This window comes from Anguilla rostrata, chromosome 11, assembly GCF_018555375.3.
Source record: "Anguilla rostrata isolate EN2019 chromosome 11, ASM1855537v3, whole genome shotgun sequence".
Taxonomy (NCBI): domain Eukaryota; kingdom Metazoa; phylum Chordata; class Actinopteri; order Anguilliformes; family Anguillidae; genus Anguilla; species Anguilla rostrata.
This window is the reverse complement of record NC_057943.1, coordinates 15,336,377-15,352,144: the sequence shown is the minus strand read 5'-3', so window position 1 is coordinate 15,352,144 and position 15,768 is coordinate 15,336,377. Positions and strand designations below refer to the sequence as shown.

At 47.4% G+C, this 15,768-nt stretch overlaps 1 protein-coding gene across 3 annotated transcripts in view; it reads right to left on the bottom strand.

Moving 5' to 3' along the window:
- Positions 1-287: 287 nt before the first annotated feature.
- sema3b (sema domain, immunoglobulin domain (Ig), short basic domain, secreted, (semaphorin) 3B) overlaps positions 288-15,768 on the bottom strand; it is a 68,236-nt gene continuing 52,755 nt past the window's right edge. For all 3 annotated transcript variants that reach the window (XM_064298192.1, XM_064298190.1, XM_064298191.1), the window contains 15 exons: positions 15,423-15,485; positions 9,517-9,636; positions 8,985-9,078; positions 8,741-8,860; positions 8,293-8,435; positions 8,025-8,139; positions 7,789-7,858; positions 7,370-7,514; positions 7,042-7,261; positions 6,747-6,838; positions 6,585-6,626; positions 6,137-6,294; positions 5,705-5,760; positions 4,602-4,741; positions 288-4,275 (listed from right to left, as the gene is read on the bottom strand). In XM_064298192.1, coding sequence (XP_064154262.1) covers positions 3,775-4,275; positions 4,602-4,741; positions 5,705-5,760; positions 6,137-6,294; positions 6,585-6,626; positions 6,747-6,838; positions 7,042-7,261; positions 7,370-7,514; positions 7,789-7,858; positions 8,025-8,139; positions 8,293-8,435; positions 8,741-8,860; positions 8,985-9,078; positions 9,517-9,636; positions 15,423-15,485 — 2,079 coding nt within the window. In that variant the 3' untranslated portion in view covers positions 288-3,774. The remainder of the gene's footprint in view (positions 4,276-4,601; positions 4,742-5,704; positions 5,761-6,136; positions 6,295-6,584; positions 6,627-6,746; positions 6,839-7,041; positions 7,262-7,369; positions 7,515-7,788; positions 7,859-8,024; positions 8,140-8,292; positions 8,436-8,740; positions 8,861-8,984; positions 9,079-9,516; positions 9,637-15,422; positions 15,486-15,768) is intronic.

Sequence of the window (15,768 nt, the reverse complement as noted above, 5' to 3'; positions counted from 1 at the left end):
GAAGCAAAGGAACAGAATTCTGGCTGTGAAAAACTTCAACAATGCTTCCACTACTGATCACGGGCGCCCTCCTGTGTTCTTACTGTGAAACGGATCGTTTTTTCTGTGAATATAGTTCACTGATTAGGCAATCGTACCCTCCAGCATTCTTAACTGGACCGCATAAGTAATGTTTACAAGCAAACACAGCACAAACACCTGAATTAAAAATCATTATAGTAAGCTTAATTCAAATAATATTGACAATAATATTAAAATAAACCACATTGATTCAGGAGCGAAGCCAATAAAGTAACTGTTTGTTTATTGTGTTAATCAAATACATCTCAATCTGACACAACAATTCACAATGAAGTACGGAATTATTACAGTGTGCCACATCAACTTTGGCCTTTGACCTTTCACCCTCTCCTACACAGAGAACACTATTTTCTATCTCCCTTGACATACTGCAGGTATAGAAATACCCTTTCTCCCCAGGAACCAATTATGCATCAGTCAGTATAAAACTTTTACACATAATGGTTGAGAAGCTATGGGGTGAGTAAGATGGTCATGGAGTGTGTCTGGGGTGTAAATACATAGAACCACACTGTATAGAACTCTTCCCCAGCAGTACACACAAATACACGCTCAGATAGTACCACTGGAACAGAACAGGACTATATCTGTCTTCCATTTCAGCATGAGGTGTGAGCTGTGTCAGATGGGCATTGGGTGACAAAAGGAACTCCCCAGCTGATTGGATATTGATGGCACTGGAGCCACTGCTGATTGGATGGTAGGGGGAATTCCATCAGTGTTTTCCCAAACAGGCAGATTCAACACCGTATTGAGGAATATCAGAAGTTTAATACCTACTTTTAATTTCACTTCAACAGTACTAAATAAAGAAATTAGAAATAATGTTTTCTACTAAAAAAAAGTTTCTTTTTTCTTCTAGCAGAATGCCGACAGTACAAATGTAAGTCTACATTAAACAATCCACCACAACATATTAGCTTATCTTTTCACATAAATATTTCTATAACCTTGTTAATAGTTGTGCTTTCTTCACCAAGTCTTGTACACTCCACTGTCCCATGCTTAATCACAACTGTTTGGCAGCAATTTATGAGCACTATGGAAAATACCCATTCAACTACTGTAGTCTAGGAGTAAATTACAACATGACACAAGTATAAATAGCAAACAGTATTCCATACATCAAAATACACTGTTAGATGCATTTATGTAGGTTTTACAAAGCCACGTCACTCTAACAAAAGACATTCACAGCATTCCACAGAAGGGACAGTCACACGCACCAGGCCTGTACTGGCAGTGGCCACCAGATGGCGCTCTATTCACACATTTCACACAGTGGATATGGTATACCCCCACCACTCTGTATAACAGACACAGTGGCATTTTCTGGGAAAAGGGAAGCCAGGCTTGTGAAAGTCTTTTGCCCACTGCTGTGAAAAAAAGAGCTTTTCTCTTCTCAATGGGAATGTCACTGATGGGAAGTCTCTATACATCTTTGTTCCAGACTACACAGCAGATATTCAGGCCTGGGCAGTTAGTGATCATGACCATTATTACAGGTACTGTCGTTGATTTTCTTAAATAACCCAGTTGAAAATGTAACCTATACATTTATGGCATATTAATTTGTATCATATGTTTGTCATACATTCCAGGGATCAATCCAGGTAAATGTGGTGCACAGTTACAAATGAAATAGAAAAAAAAAAACATTTGAAAGAAATGCATCAAAAATATATCTATATAGAAATCAACTTGCACATAAAATGAGATCATTTTGGTAAAAATTCATTTGGTAAAAAAGGAGAAAAGAGAATTGAGTGTCAAGTTTATTGTCGTCCGTCTGTGCACTTTGTCAGTGGTTGCCTTTTCACCAGGTCTGTGGGACCTGGGAGTGGAAACTTAAATAAGCGACTTGAAGAGATGGTCACTTCCTGTATGCCCAGTGAGGACCAGTCAAAGCAGTGCACCAGTCAAAGATAAACACACTCGCCTGCACAGACACACATGCACATACACGCACACACACATTCACTTCAAACATACACTCAGTCGTTTTACAAATAGGAAGCAAGAAGACTGACAATAAGGTAATGGGGGAAGAAAATGCATAATTCTTACATAAATTAAATAGTTTGTCATAGAAAAGAAGGAGAAAATCCATAGATTTGTCTGAGAATGCAGTCCTCTTGACACTAATGTGAACACGGTCGTAAGACTTTCTAGCACACCAGCTATCCTAGCTATTATGTGAAAAGAAGGAACAAAAAGTATTCCCAGTCTTGTTTTCAGACAAAAGATAGAGGACCTCTTTCTGTGCTCCATCCCACGCTCATCCTCATCTCTAAAACATCCTTTGGCGCCCTCTTGTGCGGATGTTGTGTTACTAACTTGCCAGCCATTCTAGCCCTTGCTTTACCCAAAGAAAGCATGTCAACATTTAACACATATCAGTTTAAGCAAAATTAAAAAATAAAAATAATATTCTGATAATTGGAGAAAAAAATAAATAGAATATAGAAAAATTTTGTCTTGCCCAGTTGTGTGTACAATGCCTCCCACTTTTTGTACCTAGCTTCAGTTTGTCATACATTTACAATAATGAACAAAAATGTTTTTTCATGGAACATACTCAGATTATTAATGTTCCTTGTCTAAAGCTCCTAATTCCCTGTAACGGAAGAGCACTCTATCTCTCAGCAGGTCTGCTAGGTGCACTGGAATGGCAGACATGGTCTTCAGTGGTTTAGGCCAAAGTTGGGAACAATATAAAACCTACACCTACAGCACAAGAGTACAGGGCAAGAGTATACATATAAAGTCTTATGTTTTAAGTAAAAGGCATAAAACCATGAACATATATTAAAGAATATATGCAAGGAGTCCACTTTTCATTATGAACTGAATAATGTAAATACACCATCATCATCATAAGCAACAACATTGTCACTGCCACAGATTATGTGCACGTGTGTGTGTCTGTATGTATGCGTGTTTGTGTGTGTTTCTGTGTGTGTGCATGCGTGCGTGCGTGTGTGCATGCGTGTGTGTATGCATGTGTCTATGTGGACCGGTAACAGGTACATTCCTCTCTCTTCTGTGAAGGACTGCTGATATCTGGCTAGAAGCAGCAGTCAGCCCCATTCCCTGCGGTCTTGGTGTTTAGTGAAAGTCTGTCCACATCACTCTTTGAACATTTCATCTTTATGATGCCATCATGAGGTCACCCACTTCCTCCTTGGGTGAAGCCCTGCCATTGTCACTAGTGAAGTCATTGAACTCTCGGCTGATGATGATGTGACCGTGGTGCAGTGTCCCACAGAGCAGTGTTGTGTGTCTAAGAGATGTGCGTATGCCTCCTTTAATCTGTGTGAAGCACGTGTCCGTGTGCGTCTGTGTGTGTGTTTCCATTCTAAATTTATTCCAGTTTTAAGGATTTGGAAAAAAAACTAAGAAAGTCAGTGAGAGTCACTGTTCCACATACCCCTCCAAATCAGGGGAGGGGGGGTCCAGTCTGCCCTGCACACTCTGGGTATTCAAGGGGACAGTGCTTAACAAAGTGACTTGGAAAGGGGGTAGTCTGGGGAAAGAACTTAAGGTGAGGGAGGATAACTATTCACACAGAAGGAGATACAGTGTGTGGCTCTGACCACCTCTGGTACTCCTCGATCAGTCTCTCTCTGTCTCTTTCTGTACCAGTCTCTCTCTCTGTTTTTCTCTCTATCTCGCCCTCCCGAATGTCCGACCTCACCACTCTCCGGCGCTGCGGGGGGCCCGGAGCGTGAGCTTGGCCTCGTGGGTCCTGCGGTTCCTGCCCTTCCGGATCTCCTGCAGGTGTTTCCACTTGTTGGGGGGGCTGCGGACGGAGCCGGGGGGCAGGCCCGCTTTGGGGGGAGGGGCCACGGCTGGGGCCTTGCCCGGCTGCCGGTTCTTGCGCAGCCACACCTGCTCACAGACCTGGTCCACCGTGCTCAGGTTGGGGTGGTCCACCAGCTGCATGAAGTCGCGGTACCACAGCCGGGGCGAGGCGGGCGGGCCCTGGCCGCCGCTGCGGGGGTCCAGGTGGCCGGGGGGGTCGGCAGACAGAGAGGGGGCGGAGGAGGGCACCACCTCCAGGGTGATGCCCAGCAGGGTCTGGGTGAAGCCGTGCTCCATGGCGTGGCACTGGTACAGCCCCGCGTCCCGCCGCAGCACGCTACGCACCAGCAGCCCCCGCTCCAGCTGCAGCACGCGCTCATCCAGACGCACCTGCCCACACGCACACGCACGCACACACACAGACATACACACAAACACACAACACGCACATGCACACAGACATACACACACGCACACAAACGCATACACACACACGCACACAAAACAAAAGCCAGGTTTTAAAATGTGTTAATAATAATTACTGAGGCAAAGTAGCATCAATACTAGCAACATTATTCAGACAAAAACTAGTCACGAAAAATGTACATACAGTATCTAAAACTGCAAAAAGACATCTTTTTTTTTAACCATAATCTCAAAATCCTCCTTTTTTCTTCCCCTTTTTTATTTCTGCCCTGCCTCCTCCTCTCTCTTACCTCGTCTCTCGAGCTGTCTGTGTTTTTCTGGTAGGTCCAGGTGACTTGAGCCTGCAGTGATTTGGGGATGCACTCCAAGAAGGTGCTGCTGCCCTCAACCCCATAAAGTTTCTTCTCAGCCACGCGGTGCTTGTGGTGGTCTGCAGGGGGCAGCATAGTCAATTTGATTTATCACTCATTACCACATCAGCAATGCAGCTATGAGACATGAACATGATCTACAGTATGTCGCACAATTAACCATAGCAGCTCTGTGGGTTTAACACAATCTATTAATCACAGCTATAATTTTTATGGATGCTTCAGAGTGTCAGCTAGCCTCAGTTGTGACGTGAGATTACTGATGAAGGAACAACACATTGATTAACTGGGTATTACACATCTCGGTTTGCTTTGTATCTACTCTATATTACCAAAGGTTTCAGACCACCCTTTGGACTGGGGCTGTTTTTCATTTTTTTAGGCTAGGCCCCTTAGGTTCAGTGAGAGCAAATTTTAATAATGCAGTATACAAGCCTGCACAGAGCCCTGACCTCAACCCCATCCAAAACCTTTGGAATCAACTGGAAAGCCAACTGCGTGCCAAGCCTAATTGCTCAATCAGTGCCCGACCTCACTAATGCTCTTCTGGTTGAATGGAAGAAAATCCCTGCAGCAATGCTCCAACATCTAGTATAAAGCCTTCCCAGAAGAGTGGAGGTTGCTATAGCAGCAAAGGGTGGACCACCTTCATATTAAAGCCCATAATTTTGGATGTTTGGTGTCCACATACTTTTGGCCATGTTGTGTATGTTCAATAGTCTGTGTGTGACATTTAAGAAGAATAAATGTACACCGTCTCAGCGGGGAGATCACCATCACTATAACAGCTTTAGCAATCCCTACAACATTTCATAACATTGCACAATGTTTTGAAATTTCCCCGCAGAATGTTTGGCGTCACTGCGTGACTCAATTTCCTGCCCTCATTTACGCCAGTGTGACAGAGCAGTGCACTGTGGTCAGGGACAGAAGGGAGCGCAGGGTTCAGAACTGCACTCTATCAGAATCAAACTGATGTCGGAGATGGCAACCTAAAATGAAAAGAGAGCTGCAGTCCTCACCTCCAGAGCAGAGCGTGTTGGGATCCCCGTTTCGTACATCCTGGCGCCGGAAGCGCCTGTGTGATGGAAAAATGATCAGCGTGTTATTAACATATTTTCACTTTTACATACATGATAACAGCTGATGGTGTCACCAGTGTGAAAAAGCAGGGGACATTGCGTTGGTGGAAGTTTTACCATTTCGACCCTGTGGTCTCCACTCATATTGCTTGCTTTATATTGAGTTAGATGTTCGCTCTGCCTTTTGTTGTGTACTAAGTGCAAAAGTACACTCTTTGTTGTGTCCATGGCACTTGAAGGTTAATGGCTGACCCTGGCAGTGTTGAATGTTCACTCCTGATATTTTAGGACTATTTTAGGACATTCTGGATAAGAGGGTCTGGTAAACGCTAAACTGTAATAGTACTTGTAAGACGGTAAGGCGCTGTGTACCGTTTGGTGTTGGGGAGGTAGCGGGTGCAGGACGTCCCGTCCCAGGCGCAGTAGGGGTCCCGAGCCAGGCAGCATTCGGCGCACGCCTTGCCGTACATGCTGCAGCGGTGCAGGGGCACCTGCGCCAGCCCCGTGTCCGTGCCCACGTACAGCTGTTGCTATAGGAACAGAATCAGGGAGAACTTTATCCTGCTGAAGTGGAGTGAAACACTTTAACATGACACTGGGCCATATGTTGAGAGACACTAGAGAACACTTTGTGTGAGATTTGCCTCCACACATCGCTGCTGGATCATTCTTTCTAAACACAGTGTTCTGTTCTCATTTTTAAGCATCTCTCCAGTGCACTGACCATTTGGACACCATATATTATTACTGAAACCCCCTCTCTCCCGGTAACTAGTTCTATTTCTATCAGGTGTTATCACATGTTGACAAAGGCAGGTACCCGCTTTGAGGAGATCTGCATGTTGATGATTGAAGAGGAGTCCTGTGGAGGAGAAACAATAAGAGGTGCAGATAAGTACACACACAAACACACAGATATGTATGCACACACACACACACACACACACACACAGACGAACACACAGATATACAGTTTTCTAACCTTGAACACTTGCAGTTCTTCCAGCAAAAGCTCCTCCATGTTGTTCCAACTCTCCTTGGGCACAGAGACCACTTTCAGGACAGTCCCCACATCTGCAGATAATGTAACGCACAATTATACCCCACATGACTGACATCACACGTGCTTCTCTTCCTATATATGTGTAACTGCAACCAGGTAGATCAAGACAAAAATACTGAAATAACAAATACCAGAGGAGCTTCCTTTTTGTGACACATCAGCAGATAATAGCAGTGCACATGTAGATGGTGCCCTAAAGGTAGCACAGGCGTACCTGTTCCAATGAACATGACGTCATACTGCCCGTCAGCCGCGCCCACCCTGTCCACGACGATCTGGGTGAAGCTGTAGTCCACGTTCTTGCGCAGGAACACGGGCCGGCGGTTCAGCGGGTACGCGGGATTAAACATGAGCGGGTGGTGCCGCGCAAACTGGATCACGTCGTCCGGGAAACCCTTGGTGGACTCGAAGCTACCGAAGGTTTTGCTGGGGCACTGCAGGGAGAATGTGCACAGGCTCAGGGTGAGATGAGCTGCTATGGAAACGGTTGCAGGGTATAACTGGTGGCTCTGAGCCCACAGGCTACAGACTACAGCACCTACCATGCCTGGCCGGGGGTAGGGCACTTTTCCCTGGAAGGGCACCCACTGGTAGTTGGGCCCCTCTTTGTGTGCGAAGGGCCCCAGGAACGCCCTCCGAATATCGCTCATGGTGTACAGACAGACGGCTGAGCCCTTAAATACACTGCTGCAGAGAGGCAGGAGGCACAGTCACAGAGTCAGTTCCACAGGTTCAGAACAAATATATGCATATCTAAACACACACTGTCAAACACACATATGCACACACACACACACATGCACACACATACATGCACACACATACGCACACACACACAAACACACACACGTATGCATACACACATACACACACAGATATACCAACCATCAATAATCACACCAGAGTCCAGAGTTATGTCCCTCCCCTAAATAAATGTGAAATGCAGTGTTTGACCTCTAACCTGGATGTAGAGAAGACCGTGTAGACCAGTGGATTCTTCCTGTCCCTGGTCTGCAACAGGAACACGTCCCCTGAGAGGAAAACGTGTCACAGGTCACAGGTCAGAGTTCAGAGCAAAGAAAAACAGAGGAAACCTTTTTCTTATTGGAATCCTCAGTTAAATGACAAAGCATCATGCAGACAGCCAGCCCCCAGCTACTGGGATTTCGGGTTGTCGTTGTTGTGCCCAGTGCTTACGAAGTTCGTCGAAATATGTGTCACTGCCGTCACTGCCCGGCACGGAACAGATGAGCCTGGTCTTGAGGAACGTTGTCCACTTGTTGACCAAACTCCGCTGGCCACCCATGTCATTCTGAAATGCAAGATACATTCACGTCGATATTGTATATTCCACCATGGATTTGGGTTTATAATACATTTGTTGTATATCTAACTGTGGTAAAGCTATCAAAGCCTGTGTAGTGTGTGTAAAACAACACATGCTGAACCGTGATTGGCTGTTCACCCTGCAGAGCTGTCCAATCCTGGAATAGGTGGCCTTGCCCAGGCCCTGGGCCTCCACAGCAGTCTCACGGAAGAAGAAGAAGACCTTGTCATCGTCAGGGTTCTCACTCTCAGGCACCCAGAAGGCATTCACAAACTTAGGCTCTGTGATGCACACAAATAAATAAGACAAGGTGATCATAGAATAAAAGGAAGATGCACTCACACAAACACACACTGGTGTGACGTAAAAAGATAGGCTGCATAGCTGCGTAGTCAGAGCAGATCTAGCGTACACAAAAATAATTAATTTTACAGCTAATAAAGAAATGATGTACTGCAAAACAGCTGACACGATAAATACTGCAAAATCACAGTGCAAAAGGCATTGTGTTACCCAGGATTAGAGCTCCACATCTCACCCCACCCCTGACCCCTGTGCCCCCCCCGCCCTCAGCCTGCCAGCTCACCGTTGAGCCAGCGGGAGTCGTGCTGCTCCGTGCGGATGGAGGTGCGGCTGCCCAGGCTGCGGAAGATGGTGAAGTCCCGCCCCATCAGGTCAGTGGCCACGCCCGCGTACAGCTCATCACCTGGGAAACGGGGACATGCTCAGTACAGCGCAGGTGCAACATAAAAGGCAGGCAGGAGAGAGAGAGAGTGAGATAGACAGAGGCAGAGGGAGAGTGAATTTGAAGATTGATGGGCGGGACCTACCAATCAGGACTGAGGCTGCTTGGTGCCGAGGGTCGTAGGGGCTCTTTCCTTTCCCATCCTCCACTTTGGAGGGGTCAATACGGAACACATGATCCTGGGCGTGTGCAGAAGAAGGAAGGTGGGGTTGAGGTTGGGAACATCATTAACAGGAACGTCATTAATTGCAAACATATAGCGAGTGCACAGCTGGTGTTGGGCAGGGGAGCAGATATAGTGCAATATTAATGCAGATGAGAATGCATCAGAGAAAAGCTACAAAGCTGAGTGTTTAGCAGTGCACACAGGTGGCTAAAGATGATGTGGGAGGGACACAGGCACAGAGAAAACACGGAGAAAGGAGAAGCCACAGGACACAGGTACAGTGATCATGGATTTAAAGTGTGGACACCAGACCAAGGGCATGGATGCGAAACCCGTATATGGACACTGCAGTACTGTTGCAGTGCCTAACCTCAAATTCTCAAATGTAGCGTGATGTACTGTAAGCTAAAATGGCAAGTAGGCAGCAATCACAGGAAAACTGGACACTCACCTCCATCTTCTGCCCCACCTCTACAAAGGCACAGGTGGGGTGGAAGGCTCCTGTTCCACAGGCATACAGGTGGGTGCGGTTGTAGTGGTGTAGGACCTTCACATAGTTAACACACTCCTTCTGCAAAGCACAGACAGAAGAGGTCACCATCAGTGTATGTGAGCGTAAGGCCTGTGCACACATATGAACACACTGTACTCTACAGCACACATATGAACACACTGTACTCTACAGCACACATGAACACACTGTACTCTACAGCATACTGTAGTCAAGTGCCTTATTTATAGGAATAACGTACACTCCCTACACTCGCCTCCAGTCCAGACTGCTTTAAGTTTGTGTGCATTCTAAGACTGAACATTTCCAAATGTTTTCAGTGTAAATGAGTGGATGACGTCAAACAGAAACCCAGCCAACAGAATGTCCTTTACTGTGCTCTGCCATTTAAGAGTTTCACAATCACTGCTCAATGGAAAGAGTAGTATTTCCCGGAGAGGGGTTGGCTAACAGAACCACCTGCCATCACATCCTGCAGTAAATGGCCTTTGACTCACAGCCACAACATTGTTCTACGAAAGTGGGGGTCTTGGGCTCAATAACATTAAAGTTAATGGCTGAACTCCACAGCACATGAAAGGCTCGCGCACATGAGTGACCGAAGCCCGGGCCATAGTGGTCACCTCCCACACCAGTCTGCCACCTTATCTGCTTCTGTACGCGAGGGCAAGACAGCTGGTCCCCTCCCCCCTCCCCATTCACAACCAGCTGTTCCTGACTCCTATACTGTAATTATCTGGAGAGGTATGCCCTCCCCCCTTCTCTTTCTCTCTCTCTACCCCCATCTCCATTAGAGCAGATCATTTGCTACACCGTCTGGTATTACTACAAAAACTGGCTACTGAGTGGCAAACATCTGTCCAGCCCAGATCAGGTTTCACTGGCCGTGGACCCTGGGGGGGCCTGGCCCCCAGGCGAGGGCATGGGGAGCGGGAGCATCCACATATCTGTGGCCCAGGCTTCTCCCTGTCTGTCTGTCCACTTCCTGTAATTTATGGACCTCATCTACACTTGGGCCTGAAATGAATCAAGAAATGTGTTCCTCTATCCATCTGTTGCTGCACTCGCCTTCACGGCCAACCACTTAAAAGCTCCCTACAGGATCCATCTCAGCAAGCGTAATAACAGAGTCATCATTCATTTGCCTCATTAATGTAAGCACTATAGCCACTGTGGCTCATGAATTTGAGTGGTGGTTGTGGGGGGGGGGGGGTCACGCTTTTGTGGGCTCCACATCTCGGGCCCGACCCCTCCCCAACCCTATGGCGCTCTCCTCGGGCTGATGGAGATCAGCACTCGAACCCTCTCGTCCTGCCACCTCCCGTTCCACGTCATTAATCCAGACACACACAGCCCTGGTCGGGAACAAAGAGCCTCCTTCTGAACGCAGCGCTTTGAAAGCTAATGGGGGAATCATATACGCGCCAATTAAGCTGTTGACAAACAGAGCGGGGGCCATGTTTGTTCAGGGGGGCCACACCCCCCTACCCAACTCCCCCCACCCACCCACCAGGGCTCCTGTGGCATTCTAACTTTCAATTAGTGAAGGGCCAGCTGAGGGTTAAGCAGCCTGGAGCTGCAGTCAGGCCAGCAGCACTTTGATGTGTGGGGCACCACAAAAGAGCTGGCAAAATAATAAATAACGGGGGCTTGTAAAGAGACGGGCTTCGGGAGGCCGTGCGTCACCGATCACAGCTTTTGTGTCCCTGATTCCTCGGGCTACAATGGAGAGTTCACCTCTGACTCTACCAGCCCCCATTAAATGAATGCCCGTGGAGTGAGCACATGCAGGCTGCCATCCCCGGACCCGCGCCGGTCCCTGCCGGACTCACAGGAGGGGATTGTGGTATCCATCTCCCAGATCAGGCCCTGCTGTGAGTCAGCCCCGGGTAATGACACTCCTTTCATTCACAATGAACACTGTAATTTCACAATTCTGTGAAAAGCACAAAAAAGGTCAGAATGGCTACATTCAATGCACCCAACGACAAAGAGACCCTTTGTTCTTTGCGCAGCATCGAGTCCGCTGGGTTGCAGGGCCCGGAAAGAGCCCAGCCTGATCAGCAACCAGAGGAGCTCTGTTCCCATTGCTTTGCTGTGTCAGATAACATGTCCATGGGCCGAGGAAGGACCAAGCCCTCTTTTTCCACACATTTGACCACCAACATTACAATAGCTCTAGATTCTGCCTTAATCTGGATCCCCTAGAATCTAGAACCACATCCGTTTTGATCTCTGCCACTCCAGATCCTAAAAATTCAACAGTGTGTTTAGATCCCTCAGGTTAACTTACAAATGTTTTACTTTTCCATGACAAAATTCAAAAGGAAAAAAAAAGTCAGTCTCCCTTCAGCTACTTCCATGTTGACAAAGAACAGATAAGTGCTTTTAAGTTTATCCTTTAAAAATCCATTGCATCTTATTTTAGCACTTACAAGAATTCAAAGAGCAGCAGTGTTTTTTTAACAGTCGGGAATTTTGAAAGATCAGTCTGTTAATTTTCTACCAGAAATACAACTCTCGCAGAATAAAAAAGACAGTTAAGCTTTTAGCTGCGTTTTATAGTTAGAGAATTAAACTATAAAAGGCAGCCAAAGGAAGACAAATGGGACCAAGTGTTATGAGAGAGAGGGGCAGTCCCTGTCCCAGAGCCCAGCCCTGCAGTACAATCCGATTAACGCCCCTTCCCATGGTGGCCCGGGCCGTCCCACAGAGAAACACACTGCGCAATAATTAAGGTCAGAAGAGAGGTCACTGCACTGAGCAGAGAGAAGGGCCTGTGTGTGTGTGTGTGTCTGTGATGGGGGGCAGGGGGTGGGTAGTTAAGCAAATCTCTTTCAGGTGCCGCAGGGGACCTCACAGTCAGCTGACCCAGAATGGTAGGTAGAGCCGCCCACCACACATAACAAAGCCTGGACTTCTCACACACCCTGTCAGCACACAGTCAAAACCAATATAAACCAGTTACCCAGCTATTAACTTTTTACACTTTTTACGCACACATACACACACACACACACACACATGCATGTGCACGCACACTCTCTCTCACACAAACACACACACACACACACACATACATATATAGGTAATTTTAAAAGGATTGCAAAAAAGGTGTACACATACCAATATCTTGTGTACATGCTGCACCCACTTATTGATTTAAGATGTTCAAACATTGTATTTTGGATATAAGGAAGCAAAGTACAAATTGTCATTGGGTGCACTGAAGCTAGCACTGAACCGCATTTAAATGAAGCTCAGATTCAAGTCAGGCACATTCACAGTGAAGCACATGCTCTGAGCACACTAGTTCAGTCATGTCATGCGGCTAGTTAATTGATTACTTAATTGCTTTAATCAATGTGCTTTTCACCAATATTTTATTAACCTAATGAAAATAGATGGTGTTAGATGAAATATGGTGTTGCTCGTTGTATGCTTGTCTAGGGTTTTGGGCTGTGATCTTTGTATGCAATTAGCACATATAATTTTTTGCTTTTGCATGTGCTGCTGTATTTTATTTATATATTTTATTTTATTTTATTTTATTTTTCTATTAGTCCATTGACTTCTTTGAGTTGCATTGGGTTTGAGCACCACATACATTAAATATGTTTTTGATTCCAGCTTGCTTCAGGGATCTTCTTGCTGTCAAATGGAAGCACCAAAGCTGATTGTGCTGACAAAATTGTTTCTTTGAAAATCATCCTTGTAGTTTAGTTTGTTTTTAAATGTGTGGAACTCCAGGGGCCTTCCCTCATTTCTGACATCTCCCACTACAAGTGTGGCCATGGTGGAATTTATTTGTTAGGTCAGGGAATTTGGGGAGGGACCGTGTTCCACGCCTCTGAAGTATGTAGATCCATAATAGGGATGCATATCACAGAGAGGGGTGCGGCAGGATGAGGTTGGGCCATATGAAATGGGTCAGCTGCTGACTCTGTCCACCATGTGTTCTCCCTTGAGTAGGACAATGGAGAATTCATTACTCACAGGGTGTGTGGGAGTGTTCTTTGGGGGGACACAGTCAATCAATCAATCTTTGTTTTTGTATAGTAACATATATAAACCATTTTTATAAATACAATGGCCTCAAACGCGGGCCAGGCAGGACCTTTCACATGTTTCCTGGGACACAGACGCACCCACACACTCAAACCTGCACACACAAAAACGGGCAGATCTGTCCTGGTAGGGAGAGCCCCATCCCAGTGGAAAACATCCATCCCACCCTGTCCTTCAGGAGGGTGACAAAGCTATGGCATGCTGCAACAAGCTGCTTCTCCCAACCAAGCCCTGCTGTCCTGCTGGACAGCCAGCCAGCCAACACCCTCGATTTCACAGAATCTGCTCGCCTGTGTGCCGCATGGAATGACAATGCATTCTGGGACCAATCACAGGCCTCCAAGCAGGTGCTGATTGAAGACCCTCACTTCTCTCGTGAATGGCTGAAGGCTCTGGGAGGGTGAAAGGGGGTGAAAGAAATGGAATGCCAGCTGTGCCCGCTGCCTGGGATGAGACACAAGCGGACTAGCCCTCAGATGGACATGGAGCACTATCCCAACACTCATCACTCTCTTTCACTCGCTCACATAGCCACTCCCATACCTGAGAGAATCCTGACTGGCTTTTCCATATAAGGGAGTGGCTGCTCTACGACTGGGTAAAAGCCGGTCTCATTCAGGTCCTGTTTGGCCAGCACAAGTCTCTTTGCTCAAGAGTGGGCTTGAGCTGAAGCCCGTAACCCACAGCTTTCACCACACATGGTGAAGGAGCCCCAAAGAGCCGCCGAGCAGCTGCGCTTTATCCCCCGCTAATTTATTCAGGCGCCCGCGACCGGCCACAACTGCTTTTGTGCGGTTTCATTTTACACAAACGCCAAGGACAAGTGCCAAGAAAACCCCAGGGTCGGACGCCGGAAAAACGATGTGCGCTCGCCATCCAGATAAGCGAGCCGCAGCCTTCGACTGCGTTTAAGCCACAGGCAGCCGGCTGGCCCATCCTGCGATAATGAAGGAGGAGGAATCACACAGCAGGGCTTCTCCTCTGCACTCCACCATTTCGGCTGCTTGCTCAATTATTTATTATTAAACACTCCAGACTAATGTCTCAATTTGGCTGGGGGGAGGGGGGACACAAACACAAAAACACAAGCACACAACAGGATAATGTACACAGAAAAACACATGCACTCGCACACACGCACATACATGCACAAACGCACTCTCTCACACACACACACACACAGCTGACACTCCTCAGGTGTAACAGGAGCCAGGCCCGCAGTATGAATGGAGGCTGTTGTCTGCCTGCTCCAGCTGTATAATCAGGCTGATGAGGGTGAGGTATTTGTGTGGCTAGTCTCCGGGGCCAATCCCCTGTCCCCTGGTCCCCACCAAACACAAACACAGAAGTGCACACAGCATGGACTTGCCAGCCTCCAGGCTACCTGGGGGGGGTAATCATCCCACACGAACGTGGGTGGTCCCTCTGGCCCCAGAGCAGTCTGGGTGGGTCAGAGCGGGACCCAGGCGGCACAGAATCAACGCGCTTCTGTCCCAGCTGAGCCCAGCTGCTCTCTAAACGAGCAGAAGGGGAAGGAAGCACCACTTCCATGCGCCAGTCAGTGTCTCTCAGACGGGGTCAGACAGGAGAAGGGGGAGAACAGCGGGCAGAATCTCCTCATCGAGCGGGCCGTGCCCCGCCCCGAATCACTCCGAGCAACACCGGATCCCCCGCCCCTCTGAGGAGCTTCTCAGTGTAAAACAGAACAATGGACTGAGAAGGCGAGACACTGGTCTAACAGACCAGGCCTACATGTACGAGCATGAGGAGGCACTCACATTGATGTCCTTTCCTGCCCAGTTGCACTCCTCCCTCCAGTCCACAGGGGCCGGCCAGTATATCTGAAAGAGAGGTCAGACGGGACAGGGGTCAGGGGTCAGGAGGACGGTGGGGACAGAGGTATGTCTGGGGTCGTGACCCTGCGGGGGAGGACCCGACTGCCCGTCCCCGCAGGGACATTTCTGAGACACAGAAGGTGCAGGAATCCTCACCAACTGTCATAAAATCATAAAAACTTAACTGCACGACAGCCGACCACAAGCAAAAACTGACCTTTTTTTTTTAAATTACAGGACTTTCAAAAAGACATCCGTCAAACGTTACGCATGTCATAAATCCAATCAA